The following is a 22,113-nucleotide window of genomic DNA, read 5'->3' as shown; positions in this document are numbered from 1 at the left end:
CGTTATTTTGTAAAAGGTAACATCAATAACGATACTATAAATATATCCTTGTTCTGTGCATCAAAGTTTATCTGATGCAGATGTCATTACGTTAAATTCAATGTCACATTTAATTGACACACGTTCTAAATTTTCCAAGAAATGGTAATAAAGCTCGCATGGAACATTTTTCTATCGACAGAGACTATGAATAATGTACATAAGAGCACCTTATTAATTTCTCTGTAGTTCTACTTTAATATAAGCTACCTATCCATCAAAGAGACATTGTTGATTATTACAACTAGTAAAAACACTTGTATCTCCATCAAATACTTAATCCAGAAAAATATTTTAGTTTTGTTTTCATAACTTACTATATCTATCAAATTAACAAAAAAGTTACATGTTTTAAATAGGTGATGAAGAAAATTACCTTCTCGTAGCAACTTCAACTTGTATATGCATTATTTTTAGTCGGAAGAAACATAAATTATGGAAGAAATCAAACTAGTTATTTGTGTGAATTAACTTTCTCTTCATTAAAAATCATACAATAATATAAATAAACGTTTCGATCTTTCGTTTAAGTTCTCATCATTTGTAAATTCTAATACTTCGATTAAATTTATACTGATGAGAACCTAAACGAAAGGTAGAAACGTTTATTTATACTGTACGATTTTTATATTGTATGATTTTTAATAAAGTTACTTATAATTCTAGTGTTGGCTCACATTGGCAATAAATTTACATATATTTAGATTTAATCTCTTGAGTCTGTTTTTATAGAATTGATAGTAAATTATGTCTTCTTGGAGGAAATCATCAAAATATACCTATTATTGACAGACATATTCAAAACTTATGTATCTGTATTAGTAGTTCTGATTTAGACTTAATACTTTCCTATGTTGAGGCCTTTATTCGAAAGGAATGAAACAAGACGTAACAGATGCGTTGCCTCTAAAGCAAGGTCTAAAAACAGACTATCACTTGTTACTGGAACTTTTATGAAAACAACAAAAACACAAATATTGCTCATATTCCTTTGGTAGATACGTAGCTTAAATCTTATAATATGTTAAAGAGAGAAAATATTATGTATGTGATAGATACATGAATATTATAATATAATCAGAAAATAGAGATTATTTTAAAATATTATATATATATAAATACTACCTTCTTTTTAAATTCTTTGTTTAGTGCTTCATCCAAGACACGGCAAGAAAATGCGTCCAATCAAGACTAGTATGTCGCTTATATATTTAGCGGATTGGTATAACACGATACCAATAACATATTGGCTAGTATTTGTTCTATATATCCATAATTAAAGAGTAAACTATACCTCAATACCCGTATTAATCATAATTCGAGGAAGTAAAATGTTCAACTGCGTGCGCGATCGACTAGCTTTTATCATATTTATCAATATTATTATACACCAATGAGATATCCTTCTGGAAAAAGTTTTTTTCTTAATTCGTTGAATATTTTAGTGTTATCGACATTAGATAAAGCCCTGCATAAAAATTCATTGTATCGTAACAGTCTTATATTTATATAGGCTTTGTAAAGTGTCTTCCTCAACAAAAGCTCGTGCAATATTATTACATTAAAACCTTCCAATCGAATCTGCTATTACTGGTATGAGTGATTGGTGGGAAGGGAGGAGGATGAAGCTGCCAGCCGTTAATATCTTGACGTGCCGTCAAACATGCCAAATAAGGTACTCTTTGAACTAATCTAGTGACTTCAGCTGCCGGGGGTATTCTACCACCGGTCAACTGTCTGGTACAAGCAGCCAGGGAGGCCGCATGCGCTACTATCAAAATATTACCAACGGTGCTCTCTATAATCTTCTTGATCAGATCATAACTGCGTTCATAATACTGCGCGGCGTTCTCTTTTAGTGGAAGCTCTTTAGCCTTCACGATCGGATCGTAATCGGTGTCCACATTAAAACCCGCTTTTACCAACTCCTCGGAGGTCATCCAAACGGGTATACCGTTTGGATACCATGCCAACCATTCTATCAAGCCTGGCTCTACTTTGACTGGAATATCGGACTCTAATCCTTTTAATATATGGGCGAGCGTTTGAACGCAACGTAACGAGGGCGACGTGAAGGCTACATCTATCTTAATACTGGACGATTTCATGGCTTCGCCTACCAAAGTTGCCTGCATCTCACCTACAGTTGTCAGCGGGCTATCGTTTTGGAAATCCTGGATATTTCTAGATGGTACTTCTTTGGGCATGTTCAAGTCACGACGTACATAACAACCATTCGACTCAAAGCAATACGGGATCCATGCGCCGAAGGTAAAATCTACTCTCTCGCCGTGTCGACATATGAAGATCTCTCTAAACGGTGTTTCCGGCGCTTCCGACGCTGCCATCTACTCAAAAACAACAGATTATAAATTCGTCGATGTGATTTTCTACGAGATATATTTTATATATTTATATAAAATATATAAATTACCGGCTCCTCTGCAATGGGAATCCCATCAGGAGTATCGATGGAATCGCTTGGAGACAAAACTGGTGGTCTTCTAACTTTCGGTATCTCCTCCTCCTCTGCGCTTTCGTATTTATTGTCGGTAATCGGCACGGTGGCATGCAACGTCCACGAGTCCGATTCCGCAGTCCTCTTGGTATGATTCAACGGCAAATGACCCGATATACCGGTCAACCAAGAGACGCCCTCCACCCAACCGTCGGTGGACGCGTTACACGCTCCTTCTGGAACGTAAATGTAATCGCCTACTCTTAACTCTAATTCGTCGTGCTCTCGTGGAACGTGGGCGTGTGTCACTTTGTGCACGTGCGAATTCTGTAATCTCGAATCTCTTGAATATAATCTGAGCTCCCAGTTGGCCAATGTATTTGGTCCTAGTTTCTCGACCATCAAGCGGAGAGGTTGAAACAAGCTGCTGGGAAACTGATAAGCCAGCGTAAGATGCAGAGACTTCACTTGTGGTTCGGCAGTGATACCTAAAGCGGCAATTTTATTAACATAGCGAAGAGCGATGTTCTTCAACCACTCTGCATTCACATCCTTAACAAAGAGGCCCATAAAGTTAGGTGACACATATGTTTCTAGCTCGATATGTTCGTGCAATCCATCCTGATGAACCACATTCTCAAGAGTATGTACTAATTCTTTTGTAAACTCATCAGGGGCCTACAAAAATATTTAAAAATAACAACATGCGTATTTGAACACAGATTTTTAAGATGTCGAAGACAAATATATCATCAAATATACATAAAATATCTTACGTCAAAGAAGGAGACAAGAGTAATATGTGGTATAAAGTTATGAGCACCGTTCCATCCCAGGTCTTTACTCTCCGACCAAAACAGCTCTAATTGTTCAGCTAACGGCCCAGTAGGGCAAGCATATAAAACATATTGCCTTTGAGTGTCAGAGTCCAGAGTCGGATCTCTCACATGAGCCAACAACCAATCCGATGCTAACTGTACGCCACGGTGTCCCGTTGCAGCCAACGCCTTTTCCCTGAGAATAAACAATTTTCATCAGCAATGTGCTGTTACAAGTATAAATTATCCTAACGTTTTCTTAACAAATAAGCATATCAAGTATATGCATGTTTCAGTATCAGAACTGCCAGCAATGTTTCAGGAAGAACAGCAACTTTGGGTAACGCAAAGAAATACGCCTTGTTCAAAGGCCGGAGATAGACTGTTTCGTCTAAGCATCAACCGAGAACAAAGTGAATTCGCTCATGAATTAGGTCTATAGAGGTATTCAAAGCTACGTTTGACAGCTGTTTGTTTACAGTGGGTAGGCGACGTGTGTTTACGCGGGACAACGTGTGCCACGTGAGCGGCACCGTTAAACACGACCCCTTGTGTTCGCGGGGCCATACATACGCCCGATGTTTCGGGAAGCCCAGCTGCAGAAGCGTTTGCAACGGCGTCAAGTGCTGCTTCGAAATTTTTGTGGGAGTCGGATTTTTCCGCGGCGGCAGCGTCGCCATGACGGCACATTACTGCGTTCGCCCAGGCTGGCCAATCACCGCGCGACTTTCCGCGGTACAAATGCAAAGGAGAAGAACAATTTTTGAAATGCCCGACCATCGATCGAGGCGGGACCGTTCAGTGACGAAAGTGGAATGCGATGATGTACGATATCCGGAGAATGTTCCCGGATACAACAATCGTGGAGCATCGTGGAAAACAGTTGACGATATTTTGGTTGTTTGCCCTGAACATCATATCAGATATCAGATAAGCGATATAAATCTCCTTGAACGCGTAAGATATCACAATTCGCTTGATCAGAGATCTTTATTAAAGACTTAATTCGAATTAAATTCAATGTTAATAATTAAATTATTTTAGAACTTGAATATTAATTGAACAATTTCATGAAATAATTTTGATATAAGCAATTAAATTAAATTAATTTATTAATTATAATAAATAAAGAATATATTCAAATAAATTTATAATTACTGAGTAAGATTAACTGCTTAATTATATATCTTTAAAAAATTTAACGAGATAAATTCACTGGTAATCGGATGATTTTAAGGATTAAATATTAATTTATTTTAATAAAATTAATTAAAAATCGATATAATTTTTTTTATCAAAATAGAGTAAGTTGGATGATATAATTTTTTAATTGAAGTTCCACTTTTCATTTCAAATATTTTTCTTGTTCTTCAATATAAAAAATTTTTCTTTTATAGTTAAAGTTTCATTTTCAATTAAAAAATTTCTCTTCTCTTTCAATATAGAAATGATATAGGAAATCAGTAAAGCAGTCGGTTTAAGATTTCAGATATTGAATCTCATAACTTATATTTCATTCTTTCTTCTTTTTCATCCCGTACTTTTCGCAACAACTTTAACAACAACACACAATTGATGCGATTATTATCTAGAGTTAGTGTAAAAAAAAAAAAGAGAAAAAACGATGACACGTGGATTTTATATATTTTTGTTTTGCATTCGTTACGGCATCCTGTTACAAACACTCTTCACGCTGCAGTATTTCAGTACAGAAGTAATAAAAAAGTTATAGTGTATACATATATATATCTCTCTATATATATAATATTTATATATAAAATAGGTAAAATAAAACGTAATATACACGTTATTGCTCGTCTTTTATGGGATTCTTCGCTCGCAATTCATACATTTTTTTATACACCGTGTTCTAAATAAATTGATTTGGACTCACAAGCATAGATTTATAATAACAATTTTTTCCGCGCTCGTCTCAGAAAATTTCTAATGCGTGATTCTCTTATCTCTCCTCTCCAATTAATGACTAAATTGTGAGGATTTAACTTAGTTAGACCACAGCAAAATTACATTTTTTTTGTAACGCAAGCGTTTCCGATTAGATGAAGCAATTTCGTATCATAATCTACGATTCTACGGTATTAATAATTAAAATAAGAAAGACTCCAACACGTCTAAAGCGTACACGTAAAACTACGAGCACGAAATATCCATTATAAATATAAGCGTGTAGCATGAATAAAATAAAAGAACTTCACATTATCTTACACAGTTTGCATATGGCATAGGGTAACTTAAGTACACATGTAAACATTTTTTTAATTTAAGAATTTATCATTAATAGAGAGATAAGTAAATGTAGATTAAATAATAATTGTTATCAATAATTTAGATAACGATAGTATTATATTATTAATAATGTAATACATATATAATATATTAGATTATTAATATTATATTATTATATACTATTATTATTATTTAAACTATCTCTCTCTTCTTTTCATTTAAAAAGATTCAACTTTTTTAACTCGACAATACCATGTTGCAAATACTTCGTTTTTTGTTTTACCCACGCTACTATACGTGTCTATTCGTACAGTGAGCTAGATTACGTTGAAGCTTTTACTAAAACAATAACAATTGTCTTCCAACTTGGAAGTTCTCAATATTGCACGTTCTGAGATATGTGACGTCGCAACAAACGTCCTGTCCTGCAAGATTCATATGATTTACAAATTCATGGAGATTGCGTCGCAACTATGGATCATTCGCAACATAACGATCGCCGTTTACAGCATTCTAAACATCGTGTGTGATTTATATTACATCATACGATTCTTATGCTATATTTATCCGCGTTTAGTATCTCGAGTTTTCATCGCGCAATATTTATGCCAGATCCATAAGTTGCAATATTTCATAATAATCTACCATGCACGTCACTTTTCATGTCCGCAAATCGGATAAATCATAAAAGATCCCGATTTGACTTCACTATCGCTTATTTACGACTGTCTTCGTAAAAATCGAACTTCATTAGTATAGGTTTGCCGGAAATAGCCAGAAATTACCGTTACATTCTTCATATACTTTTAATATAGATATCGTGAGATCCATTAAACAGTGTCTGTCATACGTAATTAAATAATTCCTTCTACATCTACCGTCGACAGTAAAATGAAATATTAAATAGAAGAGTAAGTTACTTCCAGGATATGATTTTGTCATTAATAGTTTGATTAGAATCGAACTCTAATCGATTATAAATAAAAATAAAACTAATAATGGAGGTATGACATCACCAAAGTATGTGCTTTTTGAAATCATCAGAATGAAAATTACGATTGAGATCTATCAAATTGAAACTATGTAAGAATGAACTAATTTTGATGTAAAAAGACTTTCTTACATTATGAGACTAATCATATCTATAAATTGACTGCATATTCTCGACTTTTAGAACAATATAAAAAAAAAATTATATCAGCATCTCTCTCCAACTCTATCAGCATGCTTCTTCAATTAGATACTTTATAGAGAGAAAGAAAGAGACAGAGAAAGAGTTTGTGTGTGATATATGAGAGATTTAAAAACTACTTCTCTCTCATTCTTTCTGATAATGATAACTCTTCATAAGAATGCGCAGTCTTATTATGTCTGTGAGATAAATTAAGCGAAAAATGATATCGGTGATTCGATATACGATTAATTAAAGTGAAGTTATAATATATATGAATATACAAACTAATCTCTCATAATTAGATAATTCACTCTTGTGTGCGTGCGCATAAATCAATTAAATTTTATAAAAGATTTCTTTTTAAATTATACGGTTTAGGCTCTGCAGGATGTTAATCATGAAATTGTAATAATATCTACACTATTAGCATTATTACGATTTTATGATTTTTCTTAGATACCTTTCATCGCGATTTTTTATGCTAGTTTAAAAGCGATGAAAACGTATTGGTGTAATTCGCACACATATTTTGTAAATCTATATAGACGGGCTCCATATATTACACACTAATTGCCAAAATACTCGGAGCAGTAATACTCTTAATAATAACGTTAACATACATTTCGGCGAGATGATATCGTTCGAACGGTGGCCCGATAAAAAGTTGGGGGAAAGTTGTCGTCCATTATTTCATAAATGTTGCCCGCGTTATCTCGAACGTGTACTCCTTTTTACCGCGACCGCATCGTGCACCTGCGTGTTAGCGAAATGTCGCGATACAAATGATGAAATTTATCGTTTCTACATAAAAGTTGCAACATGGATAATACTCATCCATCAGACTGACAATTAGAAACATTGGTGTCTGACAATAAGGAAACTTATTTCGCAGTATATAATGGTACGAATATTCACGTGAGAAAACGTACATTCATTTTGGGAAACTTTGATTCTTGACGCATTACAAAAATCTTTTCTATGAGTAAACGCAGAATGTAAATTATTCGAAAAATTTTATCAGAAAAGTATTATAGAAAGTTTTAGAATCGTTTGATTTTTTTAGGCTACTTCTTTCGGCAAATAAAATATGTTCCTTTAACAATAATTTTCAAACATCCAGTATAATATTGGAGAATACTCTCTAAAAATAGACTAGACTTTCAATATTGGATCTAAAACAAAAAAGACATTCTATAGCATGAACTATTGTTTTTACTGAAATATATTTTGGTCCACACACATATACACACTCTCGCTTGATTCTTAACGCTTCAACAAGCGCAAAAAAGCTGATGCGCATCATCAGCATGCACAATACGTGGGCGAAACTGATGACCAAGTCGATAATTCAAGGATTGTAAATTAAAGAAGAACTGCTGCTTTTCCATAGTCGGCTTCCTCTATGCTCATTGCAAGATGTGACGTCGATTTGGAGGTGTATATGATTTTCCGTGTTTTGCGATGATAAATAATAATTAACATTTCCTAATGTTTCAGAATACAAACAGATAAGTAACAATGCCGCGATAATTACGAACTGAATTTACTTCCTGAATACAGAAGTCTATAGAGACATCGAAATGAAATATCGAAGAAGCGTCACGCTCGTTCGTTTCGATTTATCATGAGAAGTTTATAAAGACGTGGTGTAAGAATCTAATTTAATGTTGTAACAAGATTTGCTACAAATTATTTTTGATAATCACATGTCGGGAGAGCAAATCAACCGTCAATAAAAATAATTCGAAACTGCGCTACACGGCAAAGTGGTCGTTTGCTATAACCAAAAGTAAAACGTTCGAAGCGACTAAACGGGACAGGTATTGCATTCGTATGCGATGTCAGTCTCATAATTGGCAGTGAGCATTCTCGGAATACGCTACTGAGGTTCGTCTACTATTTGTTGTTCCGGTCGTTCGAGTATTTTAGTGCGATTCAAATTAGGCGTATCACGATAGTGAGGGTGGCGGGTCCAGCAACGCACTCACACATACGTACAATGTATATAAATATATGTGTATGATTGAGAAGTTCTATTCCGCGGTACAAAACGATCGACGCGAATACCTGAACACGCGTATTGACCGGACTGTCCATTTGCCACGTATCTGGATACTCGCCAGATATATGTGCGATTCGAGAATTGAATACTGAAGTGCAGTTATGCAATTTTAAGGATGTCAGATATTTATAATTTTGTTTTTGAATAATTGATAAAAAATAATGGATTAAACAAAACTTAGACGTATGTGTTAGGAAAGTACAACAAATCATGTCAAAAAACCATACAGAAATCAGAATATATATTAAAATAATAAAATTTTACTTTTTAGAGAAAACGGAATAATTCCAATCGGAATTCATTCCGAATATTTCCGTAATAGGAACGAAAAAAGTATAAAACTATACGGAATAAGATCTAAAATAAAATAAGAAAAAATGAAGTCTCAGCCGTTTTCATTCTCTATGAATGACTTATATGCACGTTTTCAAAGTATTATTAACGAGAGATATATCGAGTAGTTATAATTGACGAGTTTATCACGCAACGGTTTATACTTCGGGATAAAATCTGTGATCAGCGTATTTTGCAAATGTATACTTTTCCTTTTTTTTTTTTATAACAAATTCATTATTCTTCCCATCTTTAGAAAGGGAAGAACTCCGCTCTTGCCTCGTTATTAATTTAATTTCATGCATTCATGTTTATATTCCCTATCCGAAAAGTGCATTGGCAAATCCTGTTCTCCTAGTTTCCCTCGTACAAAAGCACGCAAACATCCGTCCCCGAGAACGAGAGCACGAAGGGGGGCGAAGAATCCCACTTAGCGATGGGGTCATAGTCGCTCGTAATCCGTTTGGAAACCTGGATCACTCGCCCCGATGTTATCCCGGACGTGGAAGTATCACAAGTCTGGAGATATCCGCGCGGGCATGAAAATCCGTTTCCGCGATTCGTCTGACAAGCTCGCACGACGAATTTCCGCCTGTTGCGAGCGAGAAAGCAGAGGCCTAACTGCTACTTTCGTCGCCGTCGGAGACTCCGCTCGTCGGGAAATTCCTGGGTCATTCCCGATCTTTGCTCAGGTCGGAAGGCAAGTCGCTGCAGCCGGACATCGCCGCTACCGCCATTGTCGTCGAAGTCGTCGTCGTGGGCGACCTGGAGGACATCCTGGAGGTCACCGGTAAGGACAATCCCGCGCTCATCGCGACGTTCAGCGGTATTGTGATGAACGGCTGGTTCGATTGCGATGAGTTCGCCACCGGTGCTACCGTACCTATAAGGAAACCGCAAGGGAAAATCAAATGAGACGCAGCATCACGAGGAGAAAAAAGTGCTACATTTCCTGCTCGACTCTATACCTTCTTTGCGATCCGATCGCTTTTTCCACTTTCGACCTATCTACGAATATCATGTTTTTGCAAAATCCGTTCGTTCTACTCGCGTAAAATCCAAGTGAAAAGGAGAACTGCCGGTAGTATTTATATCCTGATAAAACTTTTCTCCAATTACTTTAATTTTTATTAGTACAGCTTTTGTGTATGCGTATATTAGCAATAAACTCGGAAATTAAAACCTCGATGCAGCCAAAATAATGCAAAGTTTTACCCATTCAATCATTATTGGCGTAAGAAAAATTTTTGATTGAAAATAAACGAATAAAATTTTGATCACCATAATTGAACATTTGATTATCTCGATTAGAATTTTAATTGACATGCTCAAAATCTTTTTTTTTTTTTTCAAAAATCGGAAATTTTTCTCAGATATCTATAGACGATGTTTATACAGATCCATTCAAGTCAATTCTTATATTTAAAACCATATCTTAAGTAGTCTTATAAGATACGACAAACCAACCGCAGAATCGTATTAGTATCTTAAGACATTACTTAAGACGGTCTTAAAATAAGAATCAATACTGACCTTAGATCATTTAGAAAAGCCAAATGAACATTTTTTTAAAAATTTAGTAACTTCTTGCGTCGCAAAATGAAAAGTACACAAAAACGATAAAATTAATCTTTCGAAAATAAGTCGGATGCTTAACAGTATTCCTCAATTTGTCATTTACCGTTGCATCGATCTCATCTCTCCTCTTCATTATTCCTACACCGTCTCGGAGATAAGTAAATTTATGTCGTGCGAGACGCATATATTATACATTTATCTTCACGCGATCGGTAGGAACGAGCAGTTCGCGTTACGTAAATTTATTAGTCATAATCTCGCTGATACGCAATTGTCACCCGGTGTTGTCGCCGGTGATTCAGACGAGGCGGGAAATGCGTGCGAGCGATTTCTGACGAAGGTTCGTAGCCTCTCCGACAAAAAAAAAAGATTGACTCCTCGCGAATCCTCTGCCCGACTGCCCTCGTCTCGCATAAGGGCATTTCGTAATGCGTACACCGTACGACATTGCGTAAACCCCGTGACTCGCGCGCGTTCCTCCGCGGCGGAAAGAAACCTACCTCCGTCTTGAGATATTTGCACCGGTTGCCCGTTTTGTCCTATGCCGAGCAAGACCCCTGGACTGGGCGAATAAATGACGCTCTGAGGCACCTGGTACATAATCCCTGCAGAGAACGAAGGCACATTTCCTAGGAAATCAAAGAGGAATTGAGCGTGTCAGTGGTTGTAAACCGCCGGGCGATATTTCTCGCGAGAGAGAGAGAGAGAACGCACCGAGGTACGCAACGACCTCAGTTAAAGTCCCGTACGCGGTTCGGACATATTTTAAATATTTTATGTACTCTCTGCCTCCCCTTAGATATTCTGGAGTTACGAGATAACTCGGTTTTTCTCAGCGAAAAATCAACATCGACGCGCACGTATCCGAGAATGGCGAGATACGCGAATGACGTAAAATACAGAGAGAGGTATATCCCTTATTTGTATCGAAATTGTGAAATGCATCGTTCGACGTTAAAGTTAAACTTGTTTTCTCTCCCTCGGTACAGATGTATATCGTTGAGAAAAAAACTTAGGAATGACGGTCGAGTCGAGGCTTCAAACCGGACCACCCGAGTGCGAATCTGCGCTCTGATTCACCTATATATCTCTTATGAATTATTATACATTTTACATGCGTGCCTCTTACAGCGATCAGCGATAAATCTTCAAGGGATAAATTAAGAGCGAAAGAAGCAAAAAGAATAATTAAAAAAGGATTACAATCACGCACTACGAGTTCATTTACCGGGAGTAACATTGTAGTAATCTTTTCAAATTGATGTGCTCGAATATTTTCGTGAAACGTGATCTAAAGTTGTTATAGTATTATGACATTTACATCACAAGTTGAAAACAGTGTTTTTCAACCTTTTTCTGTTTGCGACATATGTCCATAACGAGCCAAATTTGTTAAAATATGTACCTCATTAAGTGCAGCATATGCTTCAGCGCTTAGTATAGATCTGTTATCAGATATCGCCAATACGACATTTAGAAAAAAGAACTAAAGATTCTAAAGTTTTTATCTTATCGTTTTAAAAGTGATTTTATTGCAACGACGATATCGGTTATGATTAAAATAGATACGATATAACATAATTTAGTAATTTTCACAATTTAAAAAATATCTTCGCGCCCCACACTCTTTTCTGTAATACATATTTTCAATTTTTCCCTTTCTTTTACCTTCTCTAAAATATTCTCGCAGTTCATCAGTAATATGCCGCAGCATAGCGATTGAAAAACTTGATCTAAAATAACAGCCATTTCGAATCTATAAATAGCATCTAACCATGTATACTACTTCATATTTAATACTCAACGGTTTACCGATCAAAATGCGTATAAGACTCTTGGAAAAAGGGTTAGTTGAAAACAAGTAATATATTCTCGTAAGATACTTGCTTCGCGTAACATATTCTCCTGAATTTTGCCTTCTGTATTCAATCACGAATCTATTAGTATTTATATCATACGCAAAACTATTATATTAACGCCCAGTGCAAAAAGCGTCTGTTGGTCTTCCTCGAGAACAATTACATTTTATTACAACAAGTTAATACAGACATCAGAAGACCCTGCATAGTATCTCGGAGCATATATATATAATTAACACGGTAAAAAGAAAAAGACATCTCTCGCATATGCGTTTCCCTCACATCCATCCCAACCGAAGAAACGCGCCTAATTAAAAGGCGCGCGGTACACATCCATCCGTTTGCCCGATAACGATGGGATCTCGCACGCGCCTTCGTTATACCGCAGGGATGATATATTATGCATTCGTCGCCCTCTCGTATACATATATATATAAGGAACATAATAAGTCAGCGGGTCGGCTATCGTCGAATTCGCGCGTCGCCGGACCGGACGGGAGCGACGGCCGCGCGGTCGGCCGAGTCTCGAGGAGGAGGGGGTGAAAAAAAAAAAAAAAAGCGCGATCGTCGCGGCGATCGGTTAAGCAGCGCGGTAGAATGGCATCCACGCGACGCATTAGCATCGATATTTATGTGTACACCTGCATCCGCGCGCGCTCTTTGCGGAGCGCGCGGCGCGGCGCGGCGCGGACGGAGCGGCTTTCGACCGGATCCTACTTCCCAGTTAGGCAACACGGTTGCCGTCTAAGTTTGGTCATCGCCGTGCCGCGCGCGACTGCTTGCGTACTCCCTACACGGATAACCCCGTCATCGCTCGCACGCCTTTCGCATTTTAAACGTCCTCTCTCTCTCCCGTCGCGCCCTCCCGCCCTCCTCCGCCGCCGCCGCCTCCCACCTTTTCTCACGCTTCGCGTGTACCCTCTTTCTCCGTCACCTCCTCTCGTGCGTCTATCCGCACCGGTGCGTCGTGCACTGCTACGCGAATGTTCACCCCGCCCGCTCGCGACGCCTCACCTCCGTATCATCCGACCAGCTGTTCGTTATCAATGTGCGATGAGGTCAAGCGCGACGCGAATGGTATCGACGACAATTAGACGACGCGATTAGCATACAGACGGCCGGCGCGGAGGAGGGCGGCTGCCCGACGCGCATAGATTTCGCGATCCGGCTTAATCTCCGTTCTTAATCGCGATCTTGATATACGTTGGGGGACGCGAAAACGGTTTCTACTTTTAGCGAAGAAAGAATATACGGTATCGCGTATGTTCTATGATACGGTTTTGCCCTCCGGTGAAACTTACGCAGCTTACGTTTATGTACATGCGGCAATTTCCAACAATTTGCAAAACGCACGTTATTTGCATTGAGAATTCTAAAATATCCATTACGTGGGAGGCCTATATCTCGCTCCATGTGGAACAGCGAAAGGTATCATGAATAATCGCGGCCGTGAATGACAGAAAATCGACGTAACCGCAGAACCTAATCCAAGCGAACCTTGCGCAAACGCTAATAATCGTGCTCGCGTATAGTGACGAATGGTGTATGGTTTACTCCGTAATAACGCGACCGATATTCAAAAGTGTTCAGTTTCTCTTATGGAGATTGGCGAACCTTGTTGACTCAAGGAAGTGAACGAATTAACGAGATCAAATCGAACGTACACGGGTATGCTGTTCTTAACCTACGTACGTTTTCTTTCCGCATATTTATTCCCAAGGACGCGATAATTTCCTACTATTTTTGAACAAATATATCGCGTGTATTTATAAATAAACGTTCGCAGCGCTTGAGGGGAAAAAAAAGAAAAGGTAATTTGTCTAACTTCAATACGAACGTGTGTATGAAACATTCTAGAAAAAAAAAACAGAATTTATTAATCAGAGCCTCCGACAGACAGTATAATAAACACTGTATTATGCAATAATAGCATCATGAATTAACAAAAATTGCGCTAAAATGATTTCCTACAAGCCAGTAATTTTGGCTGAATGAAGTTGCTAAATAATATTTGTATAAAAATAACAGGCGAGTGCAATTTTAGATATAAATATTTTATAATAACGCGAGAACGTTTAATTCTGTACTTTCGCGATTCTAATTTTTATTTAAAAAATCAACATTTCTACATCTATTTTTGTAAACATAATTACCTATAATTGCATAAACTTTTTCGCGATAAAATCGTATAACATATATTATAATTTCATAAATGTTTTCCTATTCCAAAGAGATTGTGGACATTCATTTATCTCTCCATGGAGACTTCAACATCCTAAATCCCGAACATCTTTATCTTTTGCACGAATAGAGATGCCTGATCCTGTCGAACAGTTCGAGTATATAATAATGGCAATCAAAAAAGAAGAAGTTCTCCGTACGATATTTTAGAAAGCGTACGGTATTCCTCGCGTACCAGAACTCATAGGGGAGGACGAGACGCCATCAGGCGAATTTACGAATTCTAATCCAACAGCACAGCCGTCCCCCAGATAGTGGTCCTCGCGATCCTACGGCGGCCGCGCGCGAGACTCACCCGAGTGATTAGTAATCTTGAGAGGATCCTTAGGGACGACGGTAGAGTCACCGTCGCTGCTCTCGCCGTCGCTCTCGTTGACGCAGACGTCGGATCTCGGCGACGCGCCGTCCTCCTGAAATCAAGAAAGAGAAGAGCGGGATTATCGGAGTATCCGGCCTCGAATGCGATTCGTCGCCGGCGGGGCAGGGCGAGGGTGGGATCGGAGCGATGGATAACGCGGGGGTACGCGTTCTCGCGAAGAGGATCATTCCGCAGTCCGAACGACAGCGGCGACGCAAACAGAGAAGCGTATAGATACGCTACCGCATGCTACATACGTGCGTACATACAACAAACGTGTGTACCTATACCTATCTAACTACCTACCTACCTACCTACCAACCTACCTACCTACCTACCTACCTACCTAGCGGACGCAGAGAGAGATGCGCGAGCATCTTGTTCGCGCTCCTTATATGGCCATCTCTCGCGGACTCCACTCGCGCGCGATGCACCCGCGGAAAAGAGGCATCCTCTTCGCGAATTCGCTCGCGCGACCCCTCGAAGCCGGGCGAACGCTTCTTTTCAGCGAGACTTTCCCACTCTGGCGTTTTCTTCCCGGTCCCGCTTTGCGACGGGAACTCATATAGCCGAATCCGCTCGCCGGTAAACGAGAAGTAGACCTTGATATAACGTGTAATACGTAAGAGAATCAACCATCGGAGTTTTTTGGGCTTTGTGTACAATAAACCATTATCTCAAGCCGTAAGAAATTGACCAATCATTAACTACTTTTTTTCCACATTTGACTGCGATTATAGAAAGTCCATAAGGGACTCAACCAAGTTTCTCATTTAATAAAGAGGAAAGATGCCGATTGGTCAATTCTTTTATACTTCATGCATCATGCGTTATGCAAAGCTGTGGTTCAACATTATCTCGCAGGTTTCTCACCGCTTCGAGTAATATACTAAGATTTCAGCTTCCATCTGTCTCATCTGGCCGGTTAAACGTTGACAACTATAATTTATTTTCGTGAAAGCTGACGTTGTTACAGCTGTAATTGGCGTAAACAGACGAAAGAACCCCTAACGATATATTTTACTACTACAATTCTATCGTATTATGTTCGATAATATATGTAATATACTATTTGTAAGTATTATAACTGATGATCGATTCTTCTTTTACAGCAAAAGTCAAAAGAATCTCTTCCTCGAAGAGGGAAAGAAATTCTCGAGGCTCCTCGCTACCAGTAACATTTCCACCTACACACATCGCTACGTGCAGAGAGAACTGCAAAAAATTGATTTCCTCAGTTATACGTTCCTGTTTACACTTTAACAATCTATTGTTAAAGATCTCCCGAGTTGAAGAAGCGTTACACGTTTTTCGTCTCGCAATTTGCTCCGATCGCTATATCCGGAGCGGTGGTATAGGCTGGAATGCGTGTGCGAATCACATGCTCGTCGAAACGTCGTCCGCGGGAAGTCGAGAAAGTGCGCGCGGTGCCAATTGGAAAGCTCGAAAAGTCGCGGCCGCGTTCCCTCGCTTCCGTGCTACGCACCGCGTGCGTTTCTCACACACCGCTTTTCCTACCCCGCCATTTACCGCGGGACAGGCAGGAGGGTGCGCGTGTGTGCGTGCGTGCGTTAGAGAAGGCGCGACAAAAAGCAACATTCCTGACTCTTAACTCGGGCTCTATATAAGTGTCTGCCATCGCGAACATTGCCTGTATATGGCGACAACCGGGCTTTGACAAAGGTGACCGTATATGGAACTCCGCTTCCACCTTTCGTGCGTGCGTACGTGCGTGCGAGTGCGCGGTCTCGTTCCCTCTCTCTCTCTCTCTCTCTCTCTCTCTTTTTCAGTCTCCCTCGCGGAGGCATCTCGAGGCCCGTTCTCTATTCCTCTCTCTTTCTCTCCCTCCCTCGCTTTTGCCCTCTCTCTTCTACGTGAGGCGATACACCTGGACGCGCGTCTTCTTCGTCTGCAACCCTATGGCGAACGAATGAACGAACGAACGAACGAATGAGACGACATTCATGGGTATCGTTACGCCCATTAAATCATAAACCGTGCTTTGACCTCGCAGTATTAGTTGCCCTCGGGATACCGAAAGCTCCACGCGCATTTCCGGTACCAGGAATACGCGAGCGCCATCTGCGAGTAAGGTACCCTAAGAAGGTGCACCCTCCTAGCTGAAGAAATGGACGAAGAATCAGCATAATCGCTGGAAAGAAACCCGGCAATTTGTAGATCGATACTTGCAGCTACCTTTTTCTCTTTGAAAAATAAAATAAAGAAACGATCTCTTGACGGACAAGGATGGCATTCGATCGAAAGATGAGGATCTCTCCGTGAGCTGCATGTCATCGTACGCCATCTTGACTTCGTTTCTTATCCTTTGACTTTTACTTCCGCTTCCTTTAACCGGGCATTCATTGTTCACAACTTTACTCTTGAAAATCATACAAACGCAAAAAAAAGTGATAGATATGGTCTACAAGCCACGCGCTTAATATAAACTTACGTCTCGCGTTAGTAAGTTTGACAGAGCAGCTGGATAAAGCGTGTTACGTCGACATAAAATAAAATCATGGAGACATTCAACGCATCGTTTTGTATTTTGGGATACAATATTCGTAATATCTGCATTAATTGTTACTTACTATTAAACGCTGTCTAATGTACTAACAAAACATCATGCGATAAACATTACCTACATCCATATTGCGCGTAAGAGATGCAATGCAACGTATCTGCAGTATTGCGATGGTTTCTTTATTTTTTAATGATCTCGATCTTCACGAACATACTTCTTAATATTTGACTTCAATCGAGACGTGATATCATCGACGTTTCGCTAATCGAGATCATGTTAAGCTGCTTATCGACACTCTTCGTGCACGTGTACTGTTATTATTAGCTAATTGGTGAAAAAAATACATTAAGCAATAGCCAGATGCCTCTATTAGAAGTATACCGAATGTATTATTTCGATTGAAACGCAACCTACCTTGCGCTTCGTCCTCGCACGCACATCTGTCACATCTCCGTGTCTCGAATGCCGTTGTCATTTGCCAGATTATTGCCATGCAATAACGATATTGGATACTCTCGGTGTAACATACATATGGTAGTCCTAACGCACGTTAGAAATAAAGGAGTCCCTAATATATACCGCGGAATGTGTTTCTGGACCTCTAAATATATCCCGAACCAGATTGTCAAAAATAGGCATAAGTCGGGCCCGTGGCCGAAACGCGAAATATAAGATTGTAACATCTCCGTTACTATTCAGAATCTTTAGAACGGAGAGATTCAACGAAGTATTTACGGAAGAAGTTTACGCGAACATATCCCTGGAATTATTTCAGGAGTCAGAATAATTCTCAAATTATCAATAATAGCCGAAAGTTTCACGTATAATCACATGTAATTACAGGAAAGATTTGTGATAAATATTCTTTTATACTTTTCTATACTCTCTCCTGAGATTCTTACCTCTAAAATTTCTCTGCTATTTACTTGAAAATTTAATGCTTATCTCGCATAAGCGAACAGAATTTTTTTTTTCAGTTAAAAATTAATACGAATTCGCAGAAGAAACTAAAAATTTTGAGAAATACCTACCTGGCTCGCGAGAGTGAACATGACATCGGTAAGATCGTGCACAATGAGAATGTATCAGCAGAAAATCAAGTCACTTGATCGCAGGGAATATATTGTCAAAGATGAAGGTGAAACTTGTATGTGTGTGTGTGTGTGTGTTTTCATAGGCGTAAAAATATATAAATATTATCACAGTATTTTTTACAGTTACTATGCTATGTACAAAAATGCTAAAATACAAACTAATCATGTGAAATAGCCGCATTATTCGCAGATTATCGTTAAAATCATAATCGATACCATTAATATTATTATTATTTGTACTCTCTGCATGTCGAGACGCGCGGTAGATTACAGTTTCTATATATATCTATTTGATTGGGGCCTAAAAGGCCCTCGCTCCCCGGCCTTGTTCTTCTTTTTACCTTTTGCCTTCTCCTAGGTTCTCTTTCCCACGATATATAATACAGAATATCAGCAAATAATACATACATACATACGCATGCACAACGTCGATGAATGGATTGATCCACGGGATACAGGAGAGATTGCGGGGTGGAGGCGGGGGGAGAGGGGTATGGATTAAATTAAAAGGTAATCTAAATACTAGCTACTTATTCTGCGAGAAAAGACAATCCAAATAACTACACATGCCAGTTGCGACACACAACACGTTACACGGCAAATAATAAAAAAGAAAGAAACAATGAACGAGACACAACAATGCTCAATAAAAAAAGAAATGCGTTACAGTATTAAGCGTGCACCGCCGAATTCGCACTCACACCACCGATTCGATGAATCGAATGATTGTCGCAGGATTTTTCGGACAGGGAATTTTTACTCCTCGATTTTACCGATCGATAAGACCAGTAAAGATAAATAAGTACCTCGAATCTCCCTCGCGAAGAGAGACGGAAAGAGTATTTTCCGCAGCGCATGTAAAAGTACACGACATAAAAAAAAAAAAAAAAGAGTATCGACATCGAGGCTGCGAACAACACCGGCTTACAATAACGATATGCCTTTTTTTAATAAATAAAAAATGTCGACCTCCTCAATAAATAATACGATATTTAAGTTAAATAAAAAAGAAGTAAACAAAAAACGAAATAGACAAAACTGAGAGAGCTGTGTGTTGGACGAACAAGTACTAAATAGAATACTCGATATTCTATCATTATTTTCACCGAGTAATCGATCACACGATGTTACGCTACATATTTATAATCTACAAAATAATTAATCAAACCATTAATTACATACAACGATATTTTTCCTCGCAATGTCTTTCTATCGCACGGTGATGACTCTCGTTGATGCAAATACTACCGTATTTCATCTAATATGCCGAGCTTTGGACTTCACCTACCACGGAGATCTATCCATAGTGTTCAGATATTGAACGATACTCGTCACATCTTATTGACAATCTGATTTCCGAAATCATCGATCATAGACGATCGGTCTGCGATTTGTTTCTAAAAGCGCTGATGGTGGATATGCATTCTTTCGTTATGCAGTCATTTCAAAATAGAAATCACTCTATTTTTCACATTTCAATGACGCGCTTCCGTCGTTCCACCCTTTCGCGCGCGAGAGCGCAAAATTCAAAGCACGCAATATTTAATCGAGATTCACCAATATGTACATATACACAATCTGTCTCAAAAGTTTTCGAACTTTATTAAAACATTTAATTATAATATATGATTTTTGTATTTTAAACTTTATTAATTGTTTAAGATAAAGAGTGATCTTTGTAGCAATTGCAGAATTTCTAAAATTTTTTTAAAATAAACAAAATAACCTGATTCGAAACCATGTGCATTTCACAATTTTTTTAATTGTGTTAGAATATCTTTTCAGGTTCATTTTCAACTTTGGAAAAAGAATGAAAATGAATATGGTAGATGATAAAACACACCTTCCATGAATACAGCCTTTTGTTCTATCATTTTTTTGTACAAATGTAAAAAAGTCTAACTTTTAACATATCACAACAAATAAAGGGTATAAATAATGTAGAGAAAAACATAACTCTATAAAGTTTGAGACATTTTAAGTTATAAAAATCATTCCAATAGACTATTTCAATAGATAACCTTAGATAACTTGTAGAAAAAAAGTTCGATAACTTTATAGATAGATCATAAATATGTACATATACACACATATATATGTATATATACATATGTATGTGTGTAACACGCGTGGATATATATTTAAGTATATACAGTTAAGTAAAAACGTGTCGAAAGATTGGACTAGATTTGCGCGCGCGGAATCAATCGTGGTCACACTGAAAAAAAAAATTAAATTCAAAAAAGATATTTGTTTGAATAGTTCTAAGTTTACTAAATAAATATATATAATTTATTCGATACACATACATGTAAATATATATTCATTTTTGATCCATAAACAATTTTATTTAACTATCATTTTTTAAATTTTAAATAAATTATACTTATGTGCTGGAAATAAACGTTTAATTAGTACTATTCAAAGAAATATGTCTTACAAATTGATAGATTTTTTTCAGTACGTGTAAGACCAAACGATGAAGAATACTCGATCGCAAGGGAAGCCTACAATCTTTTGCGCGCCCATCGTATATAATTTAATAAATATCATACGTGACTCTATACGGCACGCTCGCCGGCGCGATACAAGTAATACATCGTCTAAAGGGAAATTACGTCAGTAGTATGCCCAAAGAGAAATTATTTCAGTATATCTACAAGCCGCGCGCGACCTCGCGTTGGCGTACGCTAAAATAGTTGTACGCCGTATTTCTCGGGAAAGCGCAGAGTTAATTGTGAAAAATGACCCAAACACGCACCAAAAATTTGCAGGGTGTTGAAGCATATTGAAAAAAAAAGAAAATGTCACGCGTGGACATGTCAAACGATGATTTATCTCATTTTGTAGCAATTTCGACTGTAAAATTCACCAAATTGGACCGCTATTAATCAAAGACTGTTTAACTCGCGCTCAAATTGAAATATAATTCGATCAACGCGCCGCACAATGTTTCACGGACGTCACCGATAATCGTAGTTCTTCGTACGTAACGTAAATTGCACAAATTTACCTGCGAATAACAAAAGAATCGTTACTGCTCGCGTTGCTCCATCAATCGGAGCAAGAATCCGTGGAAGCAATCGCATTTGTCAAAGCAAAACGTTCGACGTCCTAAAACGTGAAATGCGGCGAGAACGGGGGATGAAGCGCGAAGGGCCGACGAGCGGCGAGCGCGTACTACCGTTGGGGGTGCGAGTGCGACATATGGGGATGGTAGGCGGCGTGGTGGGGCGGCAGGGGCGAGGGGCATGATTGTTGGTATGGGCCTCCGGCGAGCATCGGGCCCGGGCTCGAGCACGGCACGAGGTGCGAGGTCGGCGAGGCG

General features: G+C 38.5%; 3 protein-coding genes across 3 annotated transcripts in view; all 3 read right to left on the bottom strand.

The window, feature by feature from the left end:
• Positions 1 to 1,193: 1,193 nt before the first annotated feature.
• Positions 1,194 to 3,995, bottom strand: Epp (Ecdysteroid phosphate phosphatase). Its single transcript, XM_018538399.1, has 4 exons — positions 3,889 to 3,995; positions 3,274 to 3,511; positions 2,474 to 3,175; positions 1,194 to 2,387 (listed from the first exon to the last, which is right to left on the bottom strand). The coding sequence occupies exons 1-4, from the start codon at positions 3,993 to 3,995 to the stop codon at positions 1,596 to 1,598; spliced, it is 1,839 nt and encodes a 612-aa protein (XP_018393901.1). The 3' UTR covers positions 1,194 to 1,595.
• Positions 3,996 to 9,802: 5,807 nt separating this feature from the next.
• Positions 9,803 to 16,364, bottom strand: LOC108772620 (uncharacterized). Its single transcript, XM_018538191.1, has 4 exons — positions 16,278 to 16,364; positions 15,105 to 15,219; positions 11,210 to 11,314; positions 9,803 to 10,014 (listed from the first exon to the last, which is right to left on the bottom strand). Exons 1-4 carry the CDS (start codon positions 16,362 to 16,364, stop codon positions 9,803 to 9,805), a joined length of 519 nt encoding a protein of 172 aa, XP_018393693.1.
• A 5,601-nt stretch (positions 16,365 to 21,965) lies between these two features.
• LOC108772914 (serum response factor homolog) overlaps positions 21,966 to 22,113 on the bottom strand; it is a 4,730-nt gene continuing 4,582 nt past the window's right edge. The window contains exon 3 of the mRNA XM_018538569.1: positions 21,966 to 22,113. This exon is cut by the window's right edge and continues 26 nt beyond it. Within this exon, the coding sequence (XP_018394071.1) occupies positions 21,966 to 22,113 (148 nt within the window).

Source organism: Cyphomyrmex costatus, unplaced genomic scaffold (assembly GCF_001594065.2).
Source record: "Cyphomyrmex costatus isolate MS0001 unplaced genomic scaffold, Ccosl1.0 scaffold193, whole genome shotgun sequence".
Taxonomy (NCBI): domain Eukaryota; kingdom Metazoa; phylum Arthropoda; class Insecta; order Hymenoptera; family Formicidae; genus Cyphomyrmex; species Cyphomyrmex costatus.
The sequence above is the reverse complement of the archived record's forward strand: the minus strand, read 5'-3'. Positions and strand labels throughout refer to the sequence as shown.